This window comes from Oryctolagus cuniculus, chromosome X, assembly GCF_964237555.1.
Source record: "Oryctolagus cuniculus chromosome X, mOryCun1.1, whole genome shotgun sequence".
Lineage (NCBI taxonomy): Eukaryota > Metazoa > Chordata > Mammalia > Lagomorpha > Leporidae > Oryctolagus > Oryctolagus cuniculus.
In genome coordinates, this window is record NC_091453.1 from 98,157,820 (window position 1) to 98,177,056 (window position 19,237).

The following is a 19,237-nucleotide window of genomic DNA, read 5'->3' on the forward strand; positions in this document are numbered from 1 at the left end:
TGATCAGAAATATTAAAATTTTATATATTAGAATCTTCTTTTCCCCCGCCATTCCTTTTGACCCTTTTAGTCTTTATTTTGAGATAATACAGCTATTTCCATTTGATTCTGTATTTTCTATAGTTTTAAAAATTTAATCCTTGGGGCTGGTTGTTGTGGCCTAATGGGTTAACTAGCCTCCTGAAATGCCAGCATCCCATATGGGTGCTGGTTCATTCTCCACTACACATTCAGCTCCCTGCTAATATGCCTAAGAAAGCAGCAGAAGATGGCCCAAGTCCTCAGGCCCTGCACCTACTGGGAGACCCGGATGAAGCCCCTGGATCCCAGCTTCAGCCTAGCCCAGCCCTGGCTGTTGTGGCCATTTGGGGAGTGAACCAGAGGATAGAAGACCTCTCTTTGTCTTTCCCTCTCTCCCTCTCTGTAACTCTGCCCTTCAAATAAATAAATCTTTTTTTTTTTAAATTAACTCTTTAATCATCTTTGAATTTATTTTGGTAGGTGTAGTAATTAATCTAGTATCTTAGTATCTCAGCATCATTTTTCAATGTTTCATTCTCCAATGATCTTATCAATTATCATATATATATATACACACACATTGTACATACATAAATAACACACAATGTACATGCATATATACATATACCAGTGAATTGTGTATATGTGTACTTTGTCTTCTCCTTTGAAAAACTGGTCTATTCTTATATACATCAAACATTTGATTCTATCTTTGTAATACATCTTAAAAATGCAGTACATGTTATCAGTCATTGTTCATCTTCTAACTTTCTTAGTAGTCATCATCACCTGCATATTCAGTTGAAGCTTAAAATCTAATTCTTTATTTCCTTGAGTACCAGATGCACTTCCTTCACTTGAATTCTGTAAAACTGACCTAAAGCATCACAACTTTTTTTATAACCTAATTTTAGTAGATCCTGCTCCTTTAAGGTTTTATCTTGGCCCTTTTCTCTCTCTACTTCTTCCCATGATCATATCTAAACATCTGACATCTACCATCTTTTGGAAGAAGATCCAGATTAGCATCACAAATAGCTAACATCTACTGCTTATTTATGTACTTGTTGGAAACATCTTAATTCTCTTAAAATCCCTACAAGAGGGACCGGCACCGTGGTGCAATAGGTTAATGCTCCGTCTGCGGCACCAGCATCCCATATGGGTGCCAGTTCTAGTCCCGGCTGCTCCTCTTCCAATCCAGCTCTCTGCTGTAGCCTGGGAATGCAGTGAAAGATGGTCCAAGTCCTTGGGTCCCTGCACCCACTCGGGAGGCCAGGAAGAAGCACTTGGCTCCTGGCTTCGGATTGGTGCAGCTCCAGCCATTGTGGCCATTTGGGGAGTGAACTAATAGAAGGAAGACCTTTGTCTCTCCCTCTCACTGTCTGTAACTCTAACTCTCAAATAAAAAAAAAAAATCTTTAAAAAATCCCTACAAGACAGAAAGTAGTGTTATCACTATTTTATATAGAGAGAAACCTAAAGAATTAAGTCACTTGTCCAGGGTCACATAGCTACTATGTGATAAGAGTCAGGATTCAAATACTGTTGTGACACATCTGGCATACTATACTATATAGTGCTTGAAAGAAGAAAAAGTGGTTAGTGAATATTCTACCTAGTTTAAAACTGAAAATTATGGGGACTGGCACTGTGGCATAGAGGGTAAAGATGCTCTCTGCAGTGCCAGCATCAAATATGGGTGCCAGTTTAAGCCCTGGCTGCTCCACTTCTGATCCAGCTCTCTGCTATGGCCTGGGAAAGCAGTAGAAGACGACCCAAGTCCTTGGGCCCTACACACCCATATGAGAGACCTGGAGGAAGCTCCAGGTTACTGGCAACGGATTGGCTCAACTCTGGCAGTTGCAGCCATTTGAGGAGTGAACCAGTGGATGGAAGATCTCTCTTTCTCTCTCTGCCTTTGCCTCTCTGTAACTCTGCCTTTCAAATAAATAAATAAATCTTAAAAAAAAAAAAAAAAACCTGAAACTTACAACAACAATGGTTACAGACTTGTTTTGGGAACTGAAAATTACACAAGAACCAGAATGTTCTACTACAGGAGTTTTGTCTTTTTTTTTTTTTTTTTTTTTTTTTTTGACAGGCAGAGTGGACAGTGAGAGAGAGAGAGAGACAGAGAGAAAGGTCTTCCTTTTGCCGTTGGTTCACCCTCCAATGGCCGCCGTGGCCAGCGCGCTGCGGCCGGCGCACCGCACTGATCCGATGGCAGGAGCCAGGCACTTATCCTGGGGTGCAGGGCCCAAGGACTTGGGCCATCCTCCACTGCACTCCCTGGCCACAGCAGAGAGCTGGCCTAGAAGAGGGGCAACCGGGACAGAATCCGGTGCCCCGACCGGGACTAGAACCCGGTGTGCCGGCGCCGCTAGGTGGAGGATTAGCCTAGTGAGCGGCGGCGCCGGCCCATTACTACAGGAATTTTGTAATGGCAAAGTATTTAAAGGCATTGGTTTGGGCTCATTAAGTTTAAATCCTAGTTTTCAGGCTGTATGACATGGCTCACATCCCTAGAACATATAATTAAATGATATAATTATTAATTAATTCATCAGTAATTAGTGAATAATGGTAGGCAATATAATCCATGTACAGCAGTCTCCACATGACTGGCACATATCAGTTCCAAGATATATATTTTTTGAAATTTTAGCATCCTTGAAATCAATAGGCCTCTCACGACCAGTTTCATCAGTAGCATTTATCTTACAAATGATAGATCTTAGATTTGATGAAATAGGTATTATTAAGTGTACAATAAATGTTTAGCTAATATACAAGATGATCACTCATTCTTTCAGCATGTTGATTCTGTGCCATTAGCAAGGCACTGTTCTAGGGACTGGAACAGAGAAGCAACAATTCCTGCTCTCAATAAGTTTACCTTCTAGCGGGAAACATACATGAAATGCGAATTAACAAGTGAAATATATATATATCATGTCAGATGGTGATAAACTTGTGATACCTGCATCCCATACAGAAGTGCTAGCTCCAGTGCTAGCTATTCCACTTCTAATCCATCTCCCTGCTAATGCATCTGAGAAGCAGCAGGTACCTGAGTTCCTGTCATCCACATGTGAGACTCTGATGGAGTCCCTATGTCCTGGCTTCAGACTGGCCCAGCCCTAGCCATTACAGCCATCTGAAGAGTAAACCTGTAGAGGAAATACGGCCACAACCAGAGACAAAGAAATAAAAGCAGACCCCTCCTCCCAACACAGACCTTGAAAAGTGGCTGCTCACAATTAACTAGTGAAGCAGCTGCCCACTGTTATCTTGTCTAGGGAGGGAAGATGTCCTAAGTTCTGTTTCTGTATACTCCAGTCATAAATCTGTCCTAATAAATCTGCCCCTGGTATCTCTTTTACAAACATACCAGGCCCACCGACCATTGGAAGCATGGTACTGTCATGTAGGCTGCAGTTTCAACCCACTAATGCTGTAACAGCTAAGGTATAATGCTGATGAACCTGTAAATATGGTAAGAAACTTGGGATTGTTGCTCAGTTCTCAGGAAATGATTCCAGCTGAGCCCACTGGGGCAATAAACTGCTTCGATCCTCCACTGTCTCTGGTGCCTGCTTGAATGGAGGAAGTTTTCCCACCTCAGGTTTCTGTAACAAACTAGCAGGTGCAAGATTCTCTCTCTCTCTCTCTCTCTCTCTCTCTCTCTCTCTCTCTCTCTCTCCTTGTCACTCTGCTTTTCAGAGAAATCTTTAAAAAAAATACAGGGTGGTCAGGGAACACTTCACTGACAAGGTAACAGTTAGAGACTTGATTAGGACGAGGGTGAGCCATGAAGACCAGCTAGAGGAAGAGCCTTCCAGGTAGAAGGCAGAGCAAAGTGAGCACACCACTAGGGTCTTTGAGGAGTCACAAGAAGGCCACCATGGCTGAAGTAGAATATAAGAAAGTAGTAGATGAGGTGAGGAATGGGGAATGCTGCAAATTATAGGTAGAAACTTTATGCAGATAAGAATTTCTTGAAACCCCTTCAAAAAGGCTCTAGATCTGGGAGTGTATTGAGGCTCAAAACACCTAACAATGGTTGGTTGCAGGGTGCCATGGCCACACTGCACTTAAAGTTGAGGGATGACTTGGCGGGGTATGGATGACATTAATTTAAAGAAAGTGAAGGGGAAAACAGTTCCATTTAGTCTTTTAAACACACTAATGCACAGTCAAAATGATTCATGGTGCAAAAGAGTTTGAGGACAGAATGATACTGGTATGTGATCAGAATAGCTATAGGAGGCTACCTTTAAAAGGGGGGGTTGGAAATTCAGGGCTTAACTCAGCCCTCAAGTGGGCTGGACAAATCTCAAGTTACCTTAAGAACATTCATAAAGTGTCTACATAAAGGATAGAAGAGTACAGAACCAGGTTCCTGTAACAATTTAATGTGAGACACATATTTTTTTTAAAAATCTATGTTTTGGGTAGGCATTTAGCTTAGCCATTAAGACAATAGTTAAGATATGTCCCACATTAGAATTCCTGGGTTTGATACTCAGCTCTAGCTTCTGAGTCCAGCTTCCTGTGAATGTAGGCCCTGGAGAGCAGCAGGACCAAAGTAATTGGGTTCATGCTGCTCACGTGGGAAGCCTGGATTAAGTTCCCAGTTCCTCACTTCAGCCCAGACCAGTCCTGGCCATTGAGAGCATTTGGGGACTGAACCAGCAGATAGGAGCTTTGTCTATCTATCTGTCTCGCTCCCTCTACCTCTCAAATAAATAATTGTGTGAGAGATCTACTGTTTCTTAGGACAGGATGTGCAGTCATTAACAGTATGGTCTTTGGAGGGAGATCAAGCTGGATTTTGCTTCTTATTCCCATACGACTTTGATTAGTTAATTGGCTCAGGCTTCAGTTACCTCATCTGTAAATTGGGAATAATACCACCCAACCCCAGAGGGTTGCTGTAAGTATTAAATGAAATATGTGTAAAGTACATAGCACCAGAACTGCTTAATAAAAAACTAGGGCTGCTTTTTTCTACTAAAAATGCATTATATACCTGTTTACAATACATCAAAACACATACAAACAGTAAAGCAAAGGAAATGAAAACATTACTTCAGAATAGGGGAGGGAGGAGGAAGAGGAATGGGAATGTGGATGGGAGGGCGGGTACAGGGGGAAGAATCACTATGTTCCTAAAGTTGTACTTATGAAATGCATGAAGTTTGTATTCCTTAAGTAAAAGGTTTCTGGGGGAAAAAAGAGTTCTAGAGGCAGTTCTAGCATTCAGAGTACATACATTGAACTTGGAATGCTTCTTTCTGCACCTATGAGATTCAGAGTTGTTTAGTGTATTCCACAAAGGTGATGCAATAACCAAAACAGGTCCTATTGATATCCTCTCTCTAGTACTGAAACTGCAAGGTAAGGATATTTTTTCACTTAATTAAAAGCTATTAAGTGTCCAACAAACAGACTATGCAACCCTATTATTCAAGAACTATGAAGAAAGCCAATGTTTAATTCCTTCTCCCACCAAAAAAGCCCCTTTTGTAAAAAAGGAGCATACCATGCATTTGCTGTCATTCATTCCAATCATATGACAACGGAATACTGTGTTAGGTTTTAAGGAACCTAAAGCAAATTTCTAATAAAAAGACTTTTATTATCAGAACATGGATAGTGTCTCTCTCGGCCCTGCCATACCTTTGAGGCATATCTTGCCCAGAGTGGCAGGAACACTGAGTATAGTTGATCAATGTAGACAGACATAAGCTGTAAGTACATTTATTAAGAGGCTCTTATATTTGAGAGCTCCATGTTTTATTTTCAATGTTTCCTTAGAACTTTTGTGACCATCCAGGTCCCCATATTTGAAGTATCTTTAGTTAAGGTTCTAATGCCTTTCTAAGGATGGGACTTGGTAAGGTGCAAACCTACAAAATTGTATGATTCCAACTGACAATTCAGGAGATCAGAATTTAAGGAAATTAGACTACCAAATCAATCAAAGTCCTTATGGCTGAACATATGAAACAAAAATGAAGTTATACATAGTGGTATGGAATGTATGATCTTTATTATATTTTAATCCATCAATCTAAAAATCACATATATCATATCAAACAGGAGTACCACAGTATGCTTTATTTTGCAAGTATTAATTAGTTCTCTAAGTTGGTATATCCAGAACTTTAGGTAGCAGCAAACATCAGTTCTTCCAAAGAAGCTTAGGTGAAAAATGATTCTTTCTATTCATGTGTTCAAAGTACTATTTCTGGATCCTCTGTTGTACTGACATAAAAACAAACTCAGTGAGCAAAGCTAACTGAACACTCAGTTCATAGATTTCAAGTTTTGTGTATTTTTCTGGATTTGAAGGAGCTTTTGTTTTAGCCCTGTTAATATTTCATATTTTAATTCTCAGTGAATTAAGCACACATTTTCTAATTATCTAAGATAAAGCCATAATACCTAATGAAAATTAGTGATAGTAGTCTCCATCCCAAAAGGTAGAAAACTTTTAAATGAATCCGCAATTTTGAATGCATCTGAATTTCCAATTCATATACTTCGGAAGGTCACTAGCTCATTGAACTAGTCTGGTTTCTAGACAGTCATCTCAAAAATATGTTTTGAAATGAAACCACTGCTTTTTGTGGTACCATCGTTTTGACCAAATACCTTTTACCAAACAACAAATAAACAGATATTCTCAGAGAATAATATTTTAGAAGAAAACATTCTTCATATACTTAGCAAATAGAGGAGAGCTTGAATCTACAAATCAGAGTTCCAAAGTATTAAAGGAGATGTAATTGAACAATCTGACTTTCTACTCCAGCTTGGAATATATGCTTTTAAGATGGGTATATAGATAAGATAGTACAGAAAGATATTGATGAATTTTATTTCTTTTTTAACTAAATTTTGTCATTCCAGTTACTGGCAAAGAGTTCTGGCATCAGTTAATGGCAGCAACACAGTGGTGTTGAGCATCTGCATTGCACTAAGAGGTAGATTGGGACTTAATCCTTGGTTGTAATAATAAACTAAGTTTTTTAAGGTCTAGGCTTAATTTTTTAATCCAAGGAAAATTTCTGAAGTGAAGGCAGATATTTGGGAACTTTAGCTTTTTGTAAAATGTAGAGACAAAATAGCATGTTAAAATAAGCATCTGCCTTGTACTAATGACAAGTATGCCAAAAAACCATTTGGGTGCTAGACAACCATAACACTGTATTTCCAAATAAAAGAACAATTCAAGCAGACACAGGGATGAGTGGTCTCTGGTACCTTACTCTGGAAGCCAGAACCATCAGAGGTTCCTACAAGTATATAAATCTTATATCAAGATCAACAAATTTACAGAATAATCCCAGTCTACTTTGGCTAGGCAGCTATCTGGCTGATGACATATCAGGGCCTGCTAGCCTCTTAGAGTTAGCACTTGCTGTTGACAGAAGAAAGAAATGTTAAAAAAATCAATTAGCACTTACTCAAATGGAGAATATGAAGGCAGGAAGAGCAAAGAACTTTGTTTTTAGTGTGGAATGAATTAACTTTCTGGACAAGTTAAGGCTCTGAGGGAAAAAAATTCTAAATCATAACCTTAGAAAAACCATAGTCTAATTACCTCAATACCTTATTAAGAAGATGAAGGTTTTACTTCATCTTTCAACATGAATGTCAAGTGTGAGGAAATCAATATTCCAAACTCAAGCAGACAAAACAAACAAACAAAAAGACATCTTTGTTAAAACATAGTAGCCACTAACAATAATGGAGAAAACATCCAGACTTTTATATTCAGTACAATATTGTGAAACCACTTTCTTTTTAAATAACAGAAAAAATAAATATTTAAATCATCATGATTAGGAGATGGGGAAAGGAAATCTCATTATGAACCAAATTTTATATTTACCACCAATGAAAATGAATACTTAATGTTCTTGAGTTTATTTCCTAAAGCAAGTTAACAGCTTTGATACTGCAAATAACATCAAAGTAGCAAAATACAAGTAACTGCAACATATAAAATTATACTTCAATAGAAAGTCTTATAATTGGATCCAGAGGCTTAAAATTATTATTTTTTAAAAAAGCATATTCTAGATCATAATTTTTTAAATTACATTTTAACAAAGGAAGAAAAAGAAAATAGAAAAAAATGGTCCTAATACTTTTTTTCTTAAATATGTACCACTCATGCCCAAGTTAGCTAGCAACTCACTGAGTGAGGTTAGTCTGCATATCTTAAAAAATCTATTGCACAGTATTTCCTGGCTTTTAGCCAATGAAAACATAACTTCTAATTGCAAAAACAAAACAAACAAACAAAAAAAACCAAAAAGCACTAGATTTAATTGATTACACAGACTGATAACCAGTACGACTTTTCCTTCTTCCAATCATGTAAGAGATAAAGACAACAATTATAAGGAAGCCCAAGGCAACACCCACTGCAACAGGGATAAGAAAGTTGAGGTCAGAGTCAGCAGAACATTCTTCAGCTGTTAGAAAAGAACAGACAGAGAGCAAGGAAAGGAAATTAGTAAAGACAATGAAGCAGAAATAAATAAGAAACTAGCATTTTGAAAGTATACTTAGGTGAGTCTTTTATAGCATTATCTTCATCCATGCATATGAAGGGGCTTCAAAAAGTTCATGAAAACGCCTATTATGAAAAAACTATGAACGGTTTCAAAAAATTTTTGCACCAAACTGAACTTATCTTTTAATTCCATTTCCCTGGACTTTCTGAAGTACTCTCATACTCTTATCCTCTCAATATCCACTCCAATATTTCCAAACAATTGATCATCCCATACATTCCACTACCACTTCATTTCAAATCACATCAAATTCTTCAATACAGAAAGCAGAAGAAAGGGTTCAAAATCCAAAATTACATTTCACTAACATGGGGAGATTTTAGGTTTAATTGTCTAATGGCACTGGAGAAAAGAGCTATCATGTAGTCTTAAAACCAGTGTCTACATTTCTCCACTCCCTTTCTCTCTTGCAAAATCTATCATTAAAGCATAAGCAAGAATTCTATAAAAGTAGTAAAATGTAAGTTCACAAAATATTTAGGATCCAGAAAATGCAGCATAATCTTTTTTTGGTTTTTTTTGCATGGCTTAGAAGAACAATGGTGAAATCTAATATACTGCAGCCCTTTCCATTGGCCCACCAAGAAGGCAATGTAGATTTTAAGCTTTGCAGTCAGGCAGAACTGGGTTTGAATTTTGACTCCTTCAACAACTAGCTAAACACCCCAGGCAAATTATTTAAACTGGGCATCACTTTCTTCATCTGTAAAAGGAGGATAATAATAAATTATAAAATATTTGAAGATTAATCAAATTGTATTTGTAAAACATATTATTATACATCAGCTGGTCAACAAATGTTCATTCCCTTCTCTTTTCCTCCCATGTTTATAATCCCATCTGAAAAGGTATAGGTTTCAAAATACCAAAGATCAAAGTAGGACTGTTTTACTACATTGTTACTGAAAAAAAAGCCAACATTCAGAACTTCATAAGCTCCATTATCACTATCAATGTGTTACATTTCTGTGCTGCACTTATACCACGGAATATACTTCAGCAAGGCCTGATTACTGAGCTCATTTTAATGAACATTTATGTTCATTTAATGAAGCTCAACAAACAGCTTCTCTCTACACCCCCATCTATGCTATGTCCCACAGGAGCAGTCTTGAAGAAGCACGAGCCTAGTTGCTATGCTTTACTGCTTCCCTTTTGAGATTGCTGTTAGCTTACATTTCTTAAGTACCAGTCTGATAACAACATTAAATAGATTTTAATGATCCAGAGATCAACAAGATAAGGTAGAGAAACACAACACAATCTGTCCTAATTTGTTCATAGAATATTTCTCTTTCAATGCTAATAATGCATCCAAAGAAGAGAAAAACACAAGAAAAAGAAGGCAAGTGGTTAAATATGCTTGAATCCTTCTAGTCTGTATTGTCAAAACTAAACAATTCTTTAAAAAAAAAAACTCTAATTCTGAAGCCAGTTTAGGTTCTATTGTATCTTCTTGTGTCAGTTTATTACCTAGGGAAAAATCGCAGGCCTACGATTTTTACTTCATTCTTATCTTAAACTCAAAGAAATTAGTAAAAGTCATGTAACCTTAAAAATGCTGATGGCCCTGAGGACATTCTCTATCTCAGCAACTGACAACCGAATATAAGCATATGTGAGGGACATTTATGTCACACCAATATTTATTTAATGAACTATAGGCAAAGGCACAGTAATGATCTTAAATCAAAACAGTTCTTATATACTGAAACAGAACACGGGTAGTGAAACAATATTTATTAATTTCATTAAGACACAACTACATATTTTATTCTTATAGTGGTCACGTTAATAGGTTTAAGGAATCTTAAGTTAGGATCAAAATTTGGCCAGGGCTCTTTAGATCTTAAAAAATTGCACACTGGTGTTCTTAACAAGTCTGTCTCTAGGACTAGTAAATATAATACTTTTGATTTTCAGCTGATCAAAGACAGCAGGTTTTATTAATTAATAATGACCAATGCTGGTACTTATTCAAGAATTAAATTTTCAACCTATCAATTTTAAGCAAAGTGTTTCAAATATTGAGAGGCAATAAAACCTTGTAATCTGCATGTATTTGTATATAATTAATCAGATTATAGATTCTAAAATTGCTCATAACCAGCACGATGGCGCTTGAGACCAATAAAATAAGCCAGCAACACTAGAATAAGTACTCCTGCCAAGGCTGCTCCCACCGCTATGGGCACAAGGAAGTTGTCGTCATCTGCACTGCAGTCTTGAGCTAGATGTGGAGAAAGGACAATTGAGAACAAACAGTGACAAAATTTCAAATTGGTCAATTTTAAGTTACAATGATAGCATTTTTCAATATTCATGTTTTGTTGTTTATATGAAGGTAACAAGTCATTCATTATCAGCAAATGAGATGTTCCACAAAAATGATTTTCAAAATAATCATACTATATGCTTTTCCACAGTAAAAAATGCAGTCTTTTTTATGTATAAAGTAATCACATACTTTTCAGATTTCTTAATCAGAAGATAATTAATTAATAAAATTAGCCCCCCTCCTTGATGATCAGGCTATGAGTTTTCAGAGGCAAAATATTATAATGTTGAAGAAGTATAATGCCTGGAATACTGCAGACTCTGAACTATTAACTCACCAAATGAGCGACTATACAAGGCAAGAATGAAAAATCAGCGCATAGCAGTGTGGGGTCATTCAGTAGTGGGAAAGAGATATAAACTGGTCTTGATGGCATAACTGTTTGGCTCAAGATGCTCAGTTTAATATGAGAGTTAGACAAGAAAATCAGTGGCTATAATTCCAAAATGCAATGCAGTAGGGGGCAGGTACCACACAACATGTCATGGAAAGGTTTCAGAGGCACACTTAAAGTCAATCTTGTTACACATGACACATTTGGAAAAGGTGATACAGCGTTTTAAAGGATGAGTGAAAATTAACAATGTAGGTAATGGTGAAAAGGCATTTCAGATATAAGAAACAGCACAGACGAAAATGTGGCAGGTAACAGGATATAGCATTTCACGGGAATTGCAAGCAGATTGGAATAGCTAGAGTAATGGATCACAAGGTATTCTTGGAGGGCCAGCGCTGTGGTTAAGCCTCGGCCTGCAGTGCTGGCTGCTCCACTTCCGATCCAGCTCCCTGCTAAATGCACCTGGGAAAGCAGTGGAAGAAGGCCCAAGTCCTTGGGCTTCTACATCCACATGGGAGACCCAGATGTGGCCATCTGCTGAATGAACCCACAGATGGAAGACCTCACTCTCTGTATCTTCCTGTCTATAACACTGCCTCTCAAATAAATCTTTTTTTTAAAGAGGTATTCTTAGTTGACAGGAGTCAGAAAAAGTGTTTTAGGACAAGCTCACCAAAGGTCTTATATCCTCTTATGTAGTTTGGTCTTATCCTGATGGAAAAATAAAAATCAGCAGCAGAGTTTTAAGCAGGATGTTTGTTTTAGATGTGACAGCAGACAAGACTGGAGGCAGTAAATTATGAGGCGCCTCTATTGCCAGAGTTTCAGTGACCAATAATATGGTACTGAATTGAGTTAATGAAGTGCAGATGCAGACAAGGCAGACCAGAGATCCAATTAAAAGGCAGAATTGATCAAATGGATGGATGCAGGAGCTATAGTAAATGAGATCATAGAATGGTTTCCAATTCCACCCTTGATTATGTAGATGCTGGTGCCATTCACCATGATAGAGAATACAAGAAAAATACATGTCTTTCAATTTTGTTTTGTTTGTAGTGTGTGTTAGGAGCACAGGGCTTGAGGGAGTCAAAAAGGGTGTGTAGAAGAGGGAGATGCTAAGCTTTGGATATGCTGAGTTTGAAGGTGTTTGTGTCTCAACCAAGTGGTTATATGAACCCAAGTGGTAGGTTCATGGACAAAGATATTTCTCAGTGAGGGTAAATAGAATAAAAAGAGGTCCAGAAACAAATCTTTTGGGAACATCCAAATTCAAGGGACAGGCCAAAGAAGCAAGAAAGAGGTAGAAAAGGCACGTAGAAAATGGTACCACAGAAGACAAGGAAGAAAAGCATTTCATTTGGGTAGGGTGGAAAAATGGCAAACGATATTAGAGAAGTCTGCAAAATGTCCACTGGATCTGGCAATATGTTGGGAGAAGGGTATGAGTCAAATTTCAGCAAGGTTATGAGTGAATGGGAAGTGACTGGCTAGGATATCAAGAATCTGGGATGGGAAACATACAATACTTATTTTGAAAAATTTAAAATTAAGACAGGAAAGGACAATAGGGATGTAGACAGAAGGGTGACATAGGGACAAAAAAGGATAGCATCAGGGTGGAAGAGACTTAAATATAAACAGGGGGCAAGATGCAACTCTGGAGTTGATGGACTTTTTGACATTGACTTCCGCTGCCACGTCAATGATCATTTATACTTCTTTCTTAGTTAAGAATCCAGGTAGCCAAGGTTGCCAGATATGACTTGTGAGTAGACAGTGTTGAGTCTTCAATTCCTCCCCTTCAATTTCCCAAATTACCATCCAGCCCATAAACTATTAGGTGACATGTACCATAAAGTATTATGCCTTGGATTTAACATGACTTGGTCTTTAAAAAATTCATTATATTAATGTCTTCTTCTGGCAATGGAATCACAGTCTGCTGTTCCTAAATTGGGTATCTGTCCTAGTACTGAAATGAATTTCAGAAATACTGCCAATAAGGCTTTCATATAAGACAAATATTCCCAGAGTAGATCAAAAAGGCAGTTCTTGATGCTGTCACTTACTTAAAATGTTCTCAATTAGTATGTGAAGTACTAATTTATAATAGCTATTGATTTTGTGAATTCAATTTTAAAAAATTCTTTAGATAATGGAAAGAGATTTTGGTAAAAAGTGTAATTTCAACTGGATCATATCCTGAATAAAAATTTCATTCATTCTGTAAGACATTTTGATCTGATCTATTTACCTAATGTACTCTCCACAGTTATTGAACACAGTTCTGGGGAAAAGAAAACTATTTTTGTGGAAGAGTTTAACAGCCACAGAAACAATACAAACTTTTAAAGATTAAAAAAGTTTCATTGCCAACAACTTAAAAGTTTCATATTCCTTAAAAATACTGCTAATCTTCAATTTTCTGTTACTTTAGAAACTTTTCAAATATAACTTTCAGCATAGAATTGAAAGGCTGAGATACACATTTACAACAAAATATAAGACTCCCTTTAAAATCTAATTGAGTTAAGATTTTTCTTTGGAAGAATGTTTCAGAATCATATTCTTATGTGACATCCTACTGATTATAATATATGTTTTAGACCTATAGTCAAACTGAAATATATCACATAAATCTGGGAAGATAAGAGCTACTCAGTGTCACTCAGGCATATCTCAGTTTCAAAGACAAGATATGATCATTACTGATACAGAAAGTTAGCTAGCAGAGTAAAAGAGAGAGGAGAGAGATAAGCTCAAGACAATTTAACATTATCTGTCTAAATAAATAAACAAAATGCCATACTCTTAAAAACATCTGTCTCAAAAGAATTCCTCCAGGAGAAACGCAGGAAACTCAAAATGGTGCATTTTACACTGAATATAAGCCATGTTTTTGATATATAACAAGTAACTTCTTAACAGATTCCCTTCAAAAACACTCAAATAAATGTATTGATTCTTTTTAGAAAGGAAAATTATCATTCAAAAGATGAATAGCAGGATTTTAAAGCCTCAATCACTAGTGAAGAAACTGAGACTTCAGAAGTTAAGCAACTTAATCAATGTCACATAGCAGCTAATAGTGGAGTTGGGAGTCATGATGACTGACATTCACATGGCTTAAACTAGGTAATCCAGAGGAAAGTCACCAACTGGGTTACTAAGTTTCCTTATGTGATATACTAAGGTGGCTTGGAAACTGTCTACAAATTGAAAGATTCAGGTATTTCCAGATGATCTAATAGACATATTGCATACAATCCTACTTTGCTTAAGATCACCAGCTCAATTTATATGGTTGCAATATAAAGCTGTTATGTACAGATATTAAACATCAGTTTCAATTTAGGAATTGAGAAAAATCTATGAAGAGATACTCTGAAACTTTTACTATAAAATAAATATGCTAGATCAGTGGTTCCCTAACAGGCTAAGCATCAGATTCAGCAGGAGACTCTACATACACACACACACACACACACACACACACTCACACTCACACACACACACACACGCACTCACACTCACACACACACACACACGCATCATCCTAGACCTACTGAAATAAATCCTTTAGGGATGAGGCCTGGAATGTGTATTTTTATAGCACACTTCCCAGGTAATTCCTGGTCTGTAGCCAACCTAGCATTAGTCAGAGTCTCCATATAGGACTGTTCTTCCAAAGAGAGAACTACAGAGAGCACATTTTAGAAATAATTTGGTTCTACTTTTAAATATTTTTGAAGTTTTTCCTTTTGAAAGAAACTACCATCATGTAGTATACAAAATTTTTAATCAATGGGAAAAAATATGAGGAGATTTTGTTAAGAAATAAAAGAATCTTTATTGTTTTAGAAGCAATGTTGAGCAAACAGGCAAATATCTAAAGAGAGATACCATACATAAACTGGTGGTTTAAACATTTGAGGAAAAAACATGGAAAGTATTTACATGGACCAGTTTCTTCATCATACAAATGCTACAACATGGAAAACACTCAACCAAATTGAGTGTTACTACGAAGATGGAAACCCAATAAAACAAAAACTACAAAAGGTACAAAAAACATGTAGCTATGGGAAATAACAGCAATGTAAATGTAAATAGCTTTATATAAACTGGCCCATGTAAAATACAAAAATGTTCAATGAAGTCAGATTTTCTATAAAACAGTTTTTATTAGAGGTATTTTAATATTATATATTTAACTTAAATGTAGAAACCTTAATAGCAAAAAGCCACAGCTACCCACTTGTGCTTCTAATATAGTTTTAAAAAGCCACTTTATTTTGACTCGTGAGAAATATCTAAGGCCCATGTTCTTACAGGCATCATCCATTCTTATAAGTTACATTGAAATACAATTTAAATAAAAACAATTTTTAAAAAATCAGACTCATATTCAGTCATTAAGAATACTGGTAATGCAGCTCAATGTAGCTCTTACAGAGGGGTTAGTCAAGAATCTGATTCTGAGCCAGTAATGTTTCAAGGCTAAACAGGGAGCCAATTATCTGAAAGAAAATATTTATCATACCAGTATAATTCAAAGACAGTTATAGACACACACATGCTACCATGCAATTGCCTATATATTCATGAGTGTGTGTGTATGTGTGTGTATAAATATTGATGCATTCAACATCTGCATTTTGGAACCTCAATGTTTCCTCATTTTCTACTGAATAGAAGGTATATAATTCCTCCCCCCCAAAAAACCACAGAAACCTCCCACATGGCTGCATATTAACAATCTTTAAATATATGCTGTCATTCCAAAAAAATCCTAGAAGCTGTAAGAAATACTTGCTATGTTAACTATTATCAAGCTGAAATATTTTATTTTCATATAAACATTAGGTGGTGCATGATAAATGGACAATTGATACATCTCTAAGAGCACAAAACTGAATATAAAGTACATGAATTAATAATGACTCTATCATAATGAACAATAATAATGTAAGCTTTGATTAGCACAGAACCATTTAAATACAAAAGCCAAATTAAAATGTTGTAGCAATCAATGCAATCTAGAAACAAAGGACAACTTTTTAATGGACTGTGGGAAGACCAAGACTTGAGATTAGGGACAAGTTATTTTGTAAGTATAAGTGCACTTCTTTATCTAGGCCCTGGGACATACTGGCATTTCTTCTTTAAGAAAAAGAAAAGGAAAAATACATTACCACCAACAAAGAATACTGGAAGACTTAAGGAGAAACCTGCATTAATTTTAGTACTGCCTGTAGAGGCCAATTTATGGGTTACAAAGGACTAATGCCCTCAACTGGCACTGCCTACCAATCATCACCAAAGCACATAAAAGATGGATTAAAATGCCCAGTTGGAAGTCTTGTGTCTTATAATTTAAAAGATTGAAATATCCCATTTTAAAGGATTAAGCATTAAGATTAACATCTATTCTAAACTTTTAAAAGTCTTGATATCTTTTGTCATTACATCTACATTAAATACAAGTATATTCAAAAAGCATTAGAAAAGCAGTCATTGCTAAGAACATAATAATACTAGGACCTGTTCAAATCTGCTAGCTTTATCTTTCATAGGTCAAATATGCAGCAGTGCCAAAGTAGCTAAATTAACCTGCAAACAAAATCACAAAATAATGCAAGAGGAGCAAGTACAAATTCACTGTAGAATGTGTTCTCCAATTCAACTACATGCAGGGGGAAAAATTCTCTTTTTAAGGATTGCTTTTCTTAAACTATATTTTCCATTCAGAAAATCTAAAGTGAAAACACTGAAATATTAATTCTAGACAGTAAAACAACCCTATAATACAGGTGATCAGATGATATTTGCATATGTCTTTTGCTGTAAAAATAAGAGCTTAAAATTTCTTGCTTGGGGAAACCAAAAACACATGACTAATTTCTGGTTCATACTTTGCTGGGATTTTTTTTTGTTTAAGTTCAAAATCCCCCATACCACCAATTCTAAGAGGAAGACTACAACTAAATACACCTTACATTGAACAGTACTGCATATTGGAACTTGCACTTGCTTTATTATTTTGTAACAGAGATCACATGTGAATTTGTGTTACAGAGTCTGATATCCAGCATAACTTTTTCTTCTGCCAATTAGGTAAGCAATCACTATAACGATAATCAAGCCTGAAAGACCAGCACCAACTATAATTGGTATTAGAATGGTGTCATCATCCAGCGGACACTCCTGGGCTGTAAGTGAGAAAAAGTGTGTAACAAATAATGAGTATAATCAAAAAAGAACGCCCAAAAAAAAAAAAAAAGATGTTGATTCAAAAGTCAGAAATGCTCTTATAAGACTAATCTGAAGTAACCAAGACAGGTATATTTTTAGGATAAAGCTATAGAAAATTATAAACTGGTCTAATTCTTTAAATTCTAAAGTCCCAAAACTCATTTATCCTTTCATTTGTTTGTATATGTATATATATTTATTCTATTAATACATCTATTACAACTTATAAATACATACATACATGTATGTAGATTTGTGTTTCTTCATATTTCAAGTCCTTTCCAAATTAGGAGTGTTACTTCATCAGAAATGAACAGAGTTAAGCTAGCCCATTTCTACATAGCCAGTTAGCCTCTCAGTAGTGGAGTGACTGGCTTTTGAGAAATCGAGAACAGATCAGAAAGGGATCTTGGAAGGTATCATGGGATAATAACAACCAGGCTAGCTCTGGATTCCTTTAGAGTAAGCATCAGCAAACTATAGCCCATGGGACATCTGGCTCAAGAGCTAAAATGGCTTTCACATTTTTAAATGGTTGGAGGGAAGAAAGCAAAATAAGAATAATATTTTGTGACACATTAGTTACATGGAATTCAAATTCAGCATTAACAAAGTTTTACTGTAACACAACCATACTCATCTGTTTATAATAGTAGAGTTGAATAGCTGAATGGAGATCATATGGCCCGAAGCCTAACATACTTACTGTCCAGACCTTTGTAGAAAAAAATCTGCAGATCCCTGATCTAGAATATACAATTTAGTGGCTACAAAAATAAACAAACTGGGATCTATTACTAATGTGTTTACTACATTTCTTACCAACCTGATCTGGGCTGGCAGTCCATTGGGGCTATGTTTTCTACTTCTAGAAAGTAGCCTAATCTAGTAAAGTCCAATCACCACTCTTCTGCCTTACTATAATACTATTTTCTCCCCTTATATAACCAAGTATTACTTGTGTGTTGTATTTATAAGTACCCACAGCCAAGAACCTAGTTCCACAAATGCATTATGCATTCAATACCAGTATTAAATGTATATTCCCTTGGGTGGTATTTTTAATTCTATGTACATAAAAACTAAAGCTTTAAATTAGAGATAGAGCACAGCTTATCTCTAATATAGCTGACTAGGTAAACAGCCTTGAACTGATATTAGCACTGCAAATGATTTCAAATTCTAAATATAAGTTGGGACTTCAGATTTGGGTAATAGGGGCCAGCACTGTGGCATAGCAGGCTAACTCTTCGCCTGCGGCACCAGCATCCCATATGGGCACTAGTTCATGTTCCAGCTGCTCTTCTTCCCATCTAGCTCTCTGCTATGGCCTGGGAAAGCAGCAAAAGATGGACCAAGTGTTTGGGCCCCTGCACCCACGTGGGAGACCTGGAAGAAGATCCTGGCTCCTGGTTCCTGGCTTCGGATCAGCCCAGCTTGTTGTTGCGGCCATTTGGGGAATGAACCAGTGGATAAAAGACCCTTCTCTCTATCTCTCCCTTTGTAACTCTACCTCTCAAATAAATAAACAAATCTCTAAAAAAAGATTAGGGTAATAATGTAGGGGAGCTACATAAAGACTCCAACAAAAAAGCTATTAAAGGATCAAAATAATTGAAGTACTTAAGCAAAATCAACAAAAGGGAAAATGAATTGTTGAAAATATTTTTAAAATGTGATTAATCT

General features: G+C 36.4%; 1 protein-coding gene across 3 annotated transcripts in view; it reads right to left on the minus strand.

Annotated features, from left to right (window-relative positions):
- Positions 1-6,057: 6,057 nt before the first annotated feature.
- LAMP2 (lysosomal associated membrane protein 2) overlaps positions 6,058-19,237 on the minus strand; it is a 42,064-nt gene continuing 28,884 nt past the window's right edge. Inside the window, exon 9 of one of the 3 annotated variants that reach the window (XM_008273154.4) lies at positions 6,058-8,516. In XM_008273154.4, the coding sequence (XP_008271376.1) occupies positions 8,374-8,516 (143 nt within the window). In that variant the 3' untranslated portion in view covers positions 6,058-8,373. Of the gene's footprint in view, positions 8,517-10,343; positions 10,849-15,121; positions 17,509-19,237 lie in introns of those variants that run through there. The other 2 variants (XM_008273156.3, XM_008273155.4) reach the window with 2 other exon arrangements.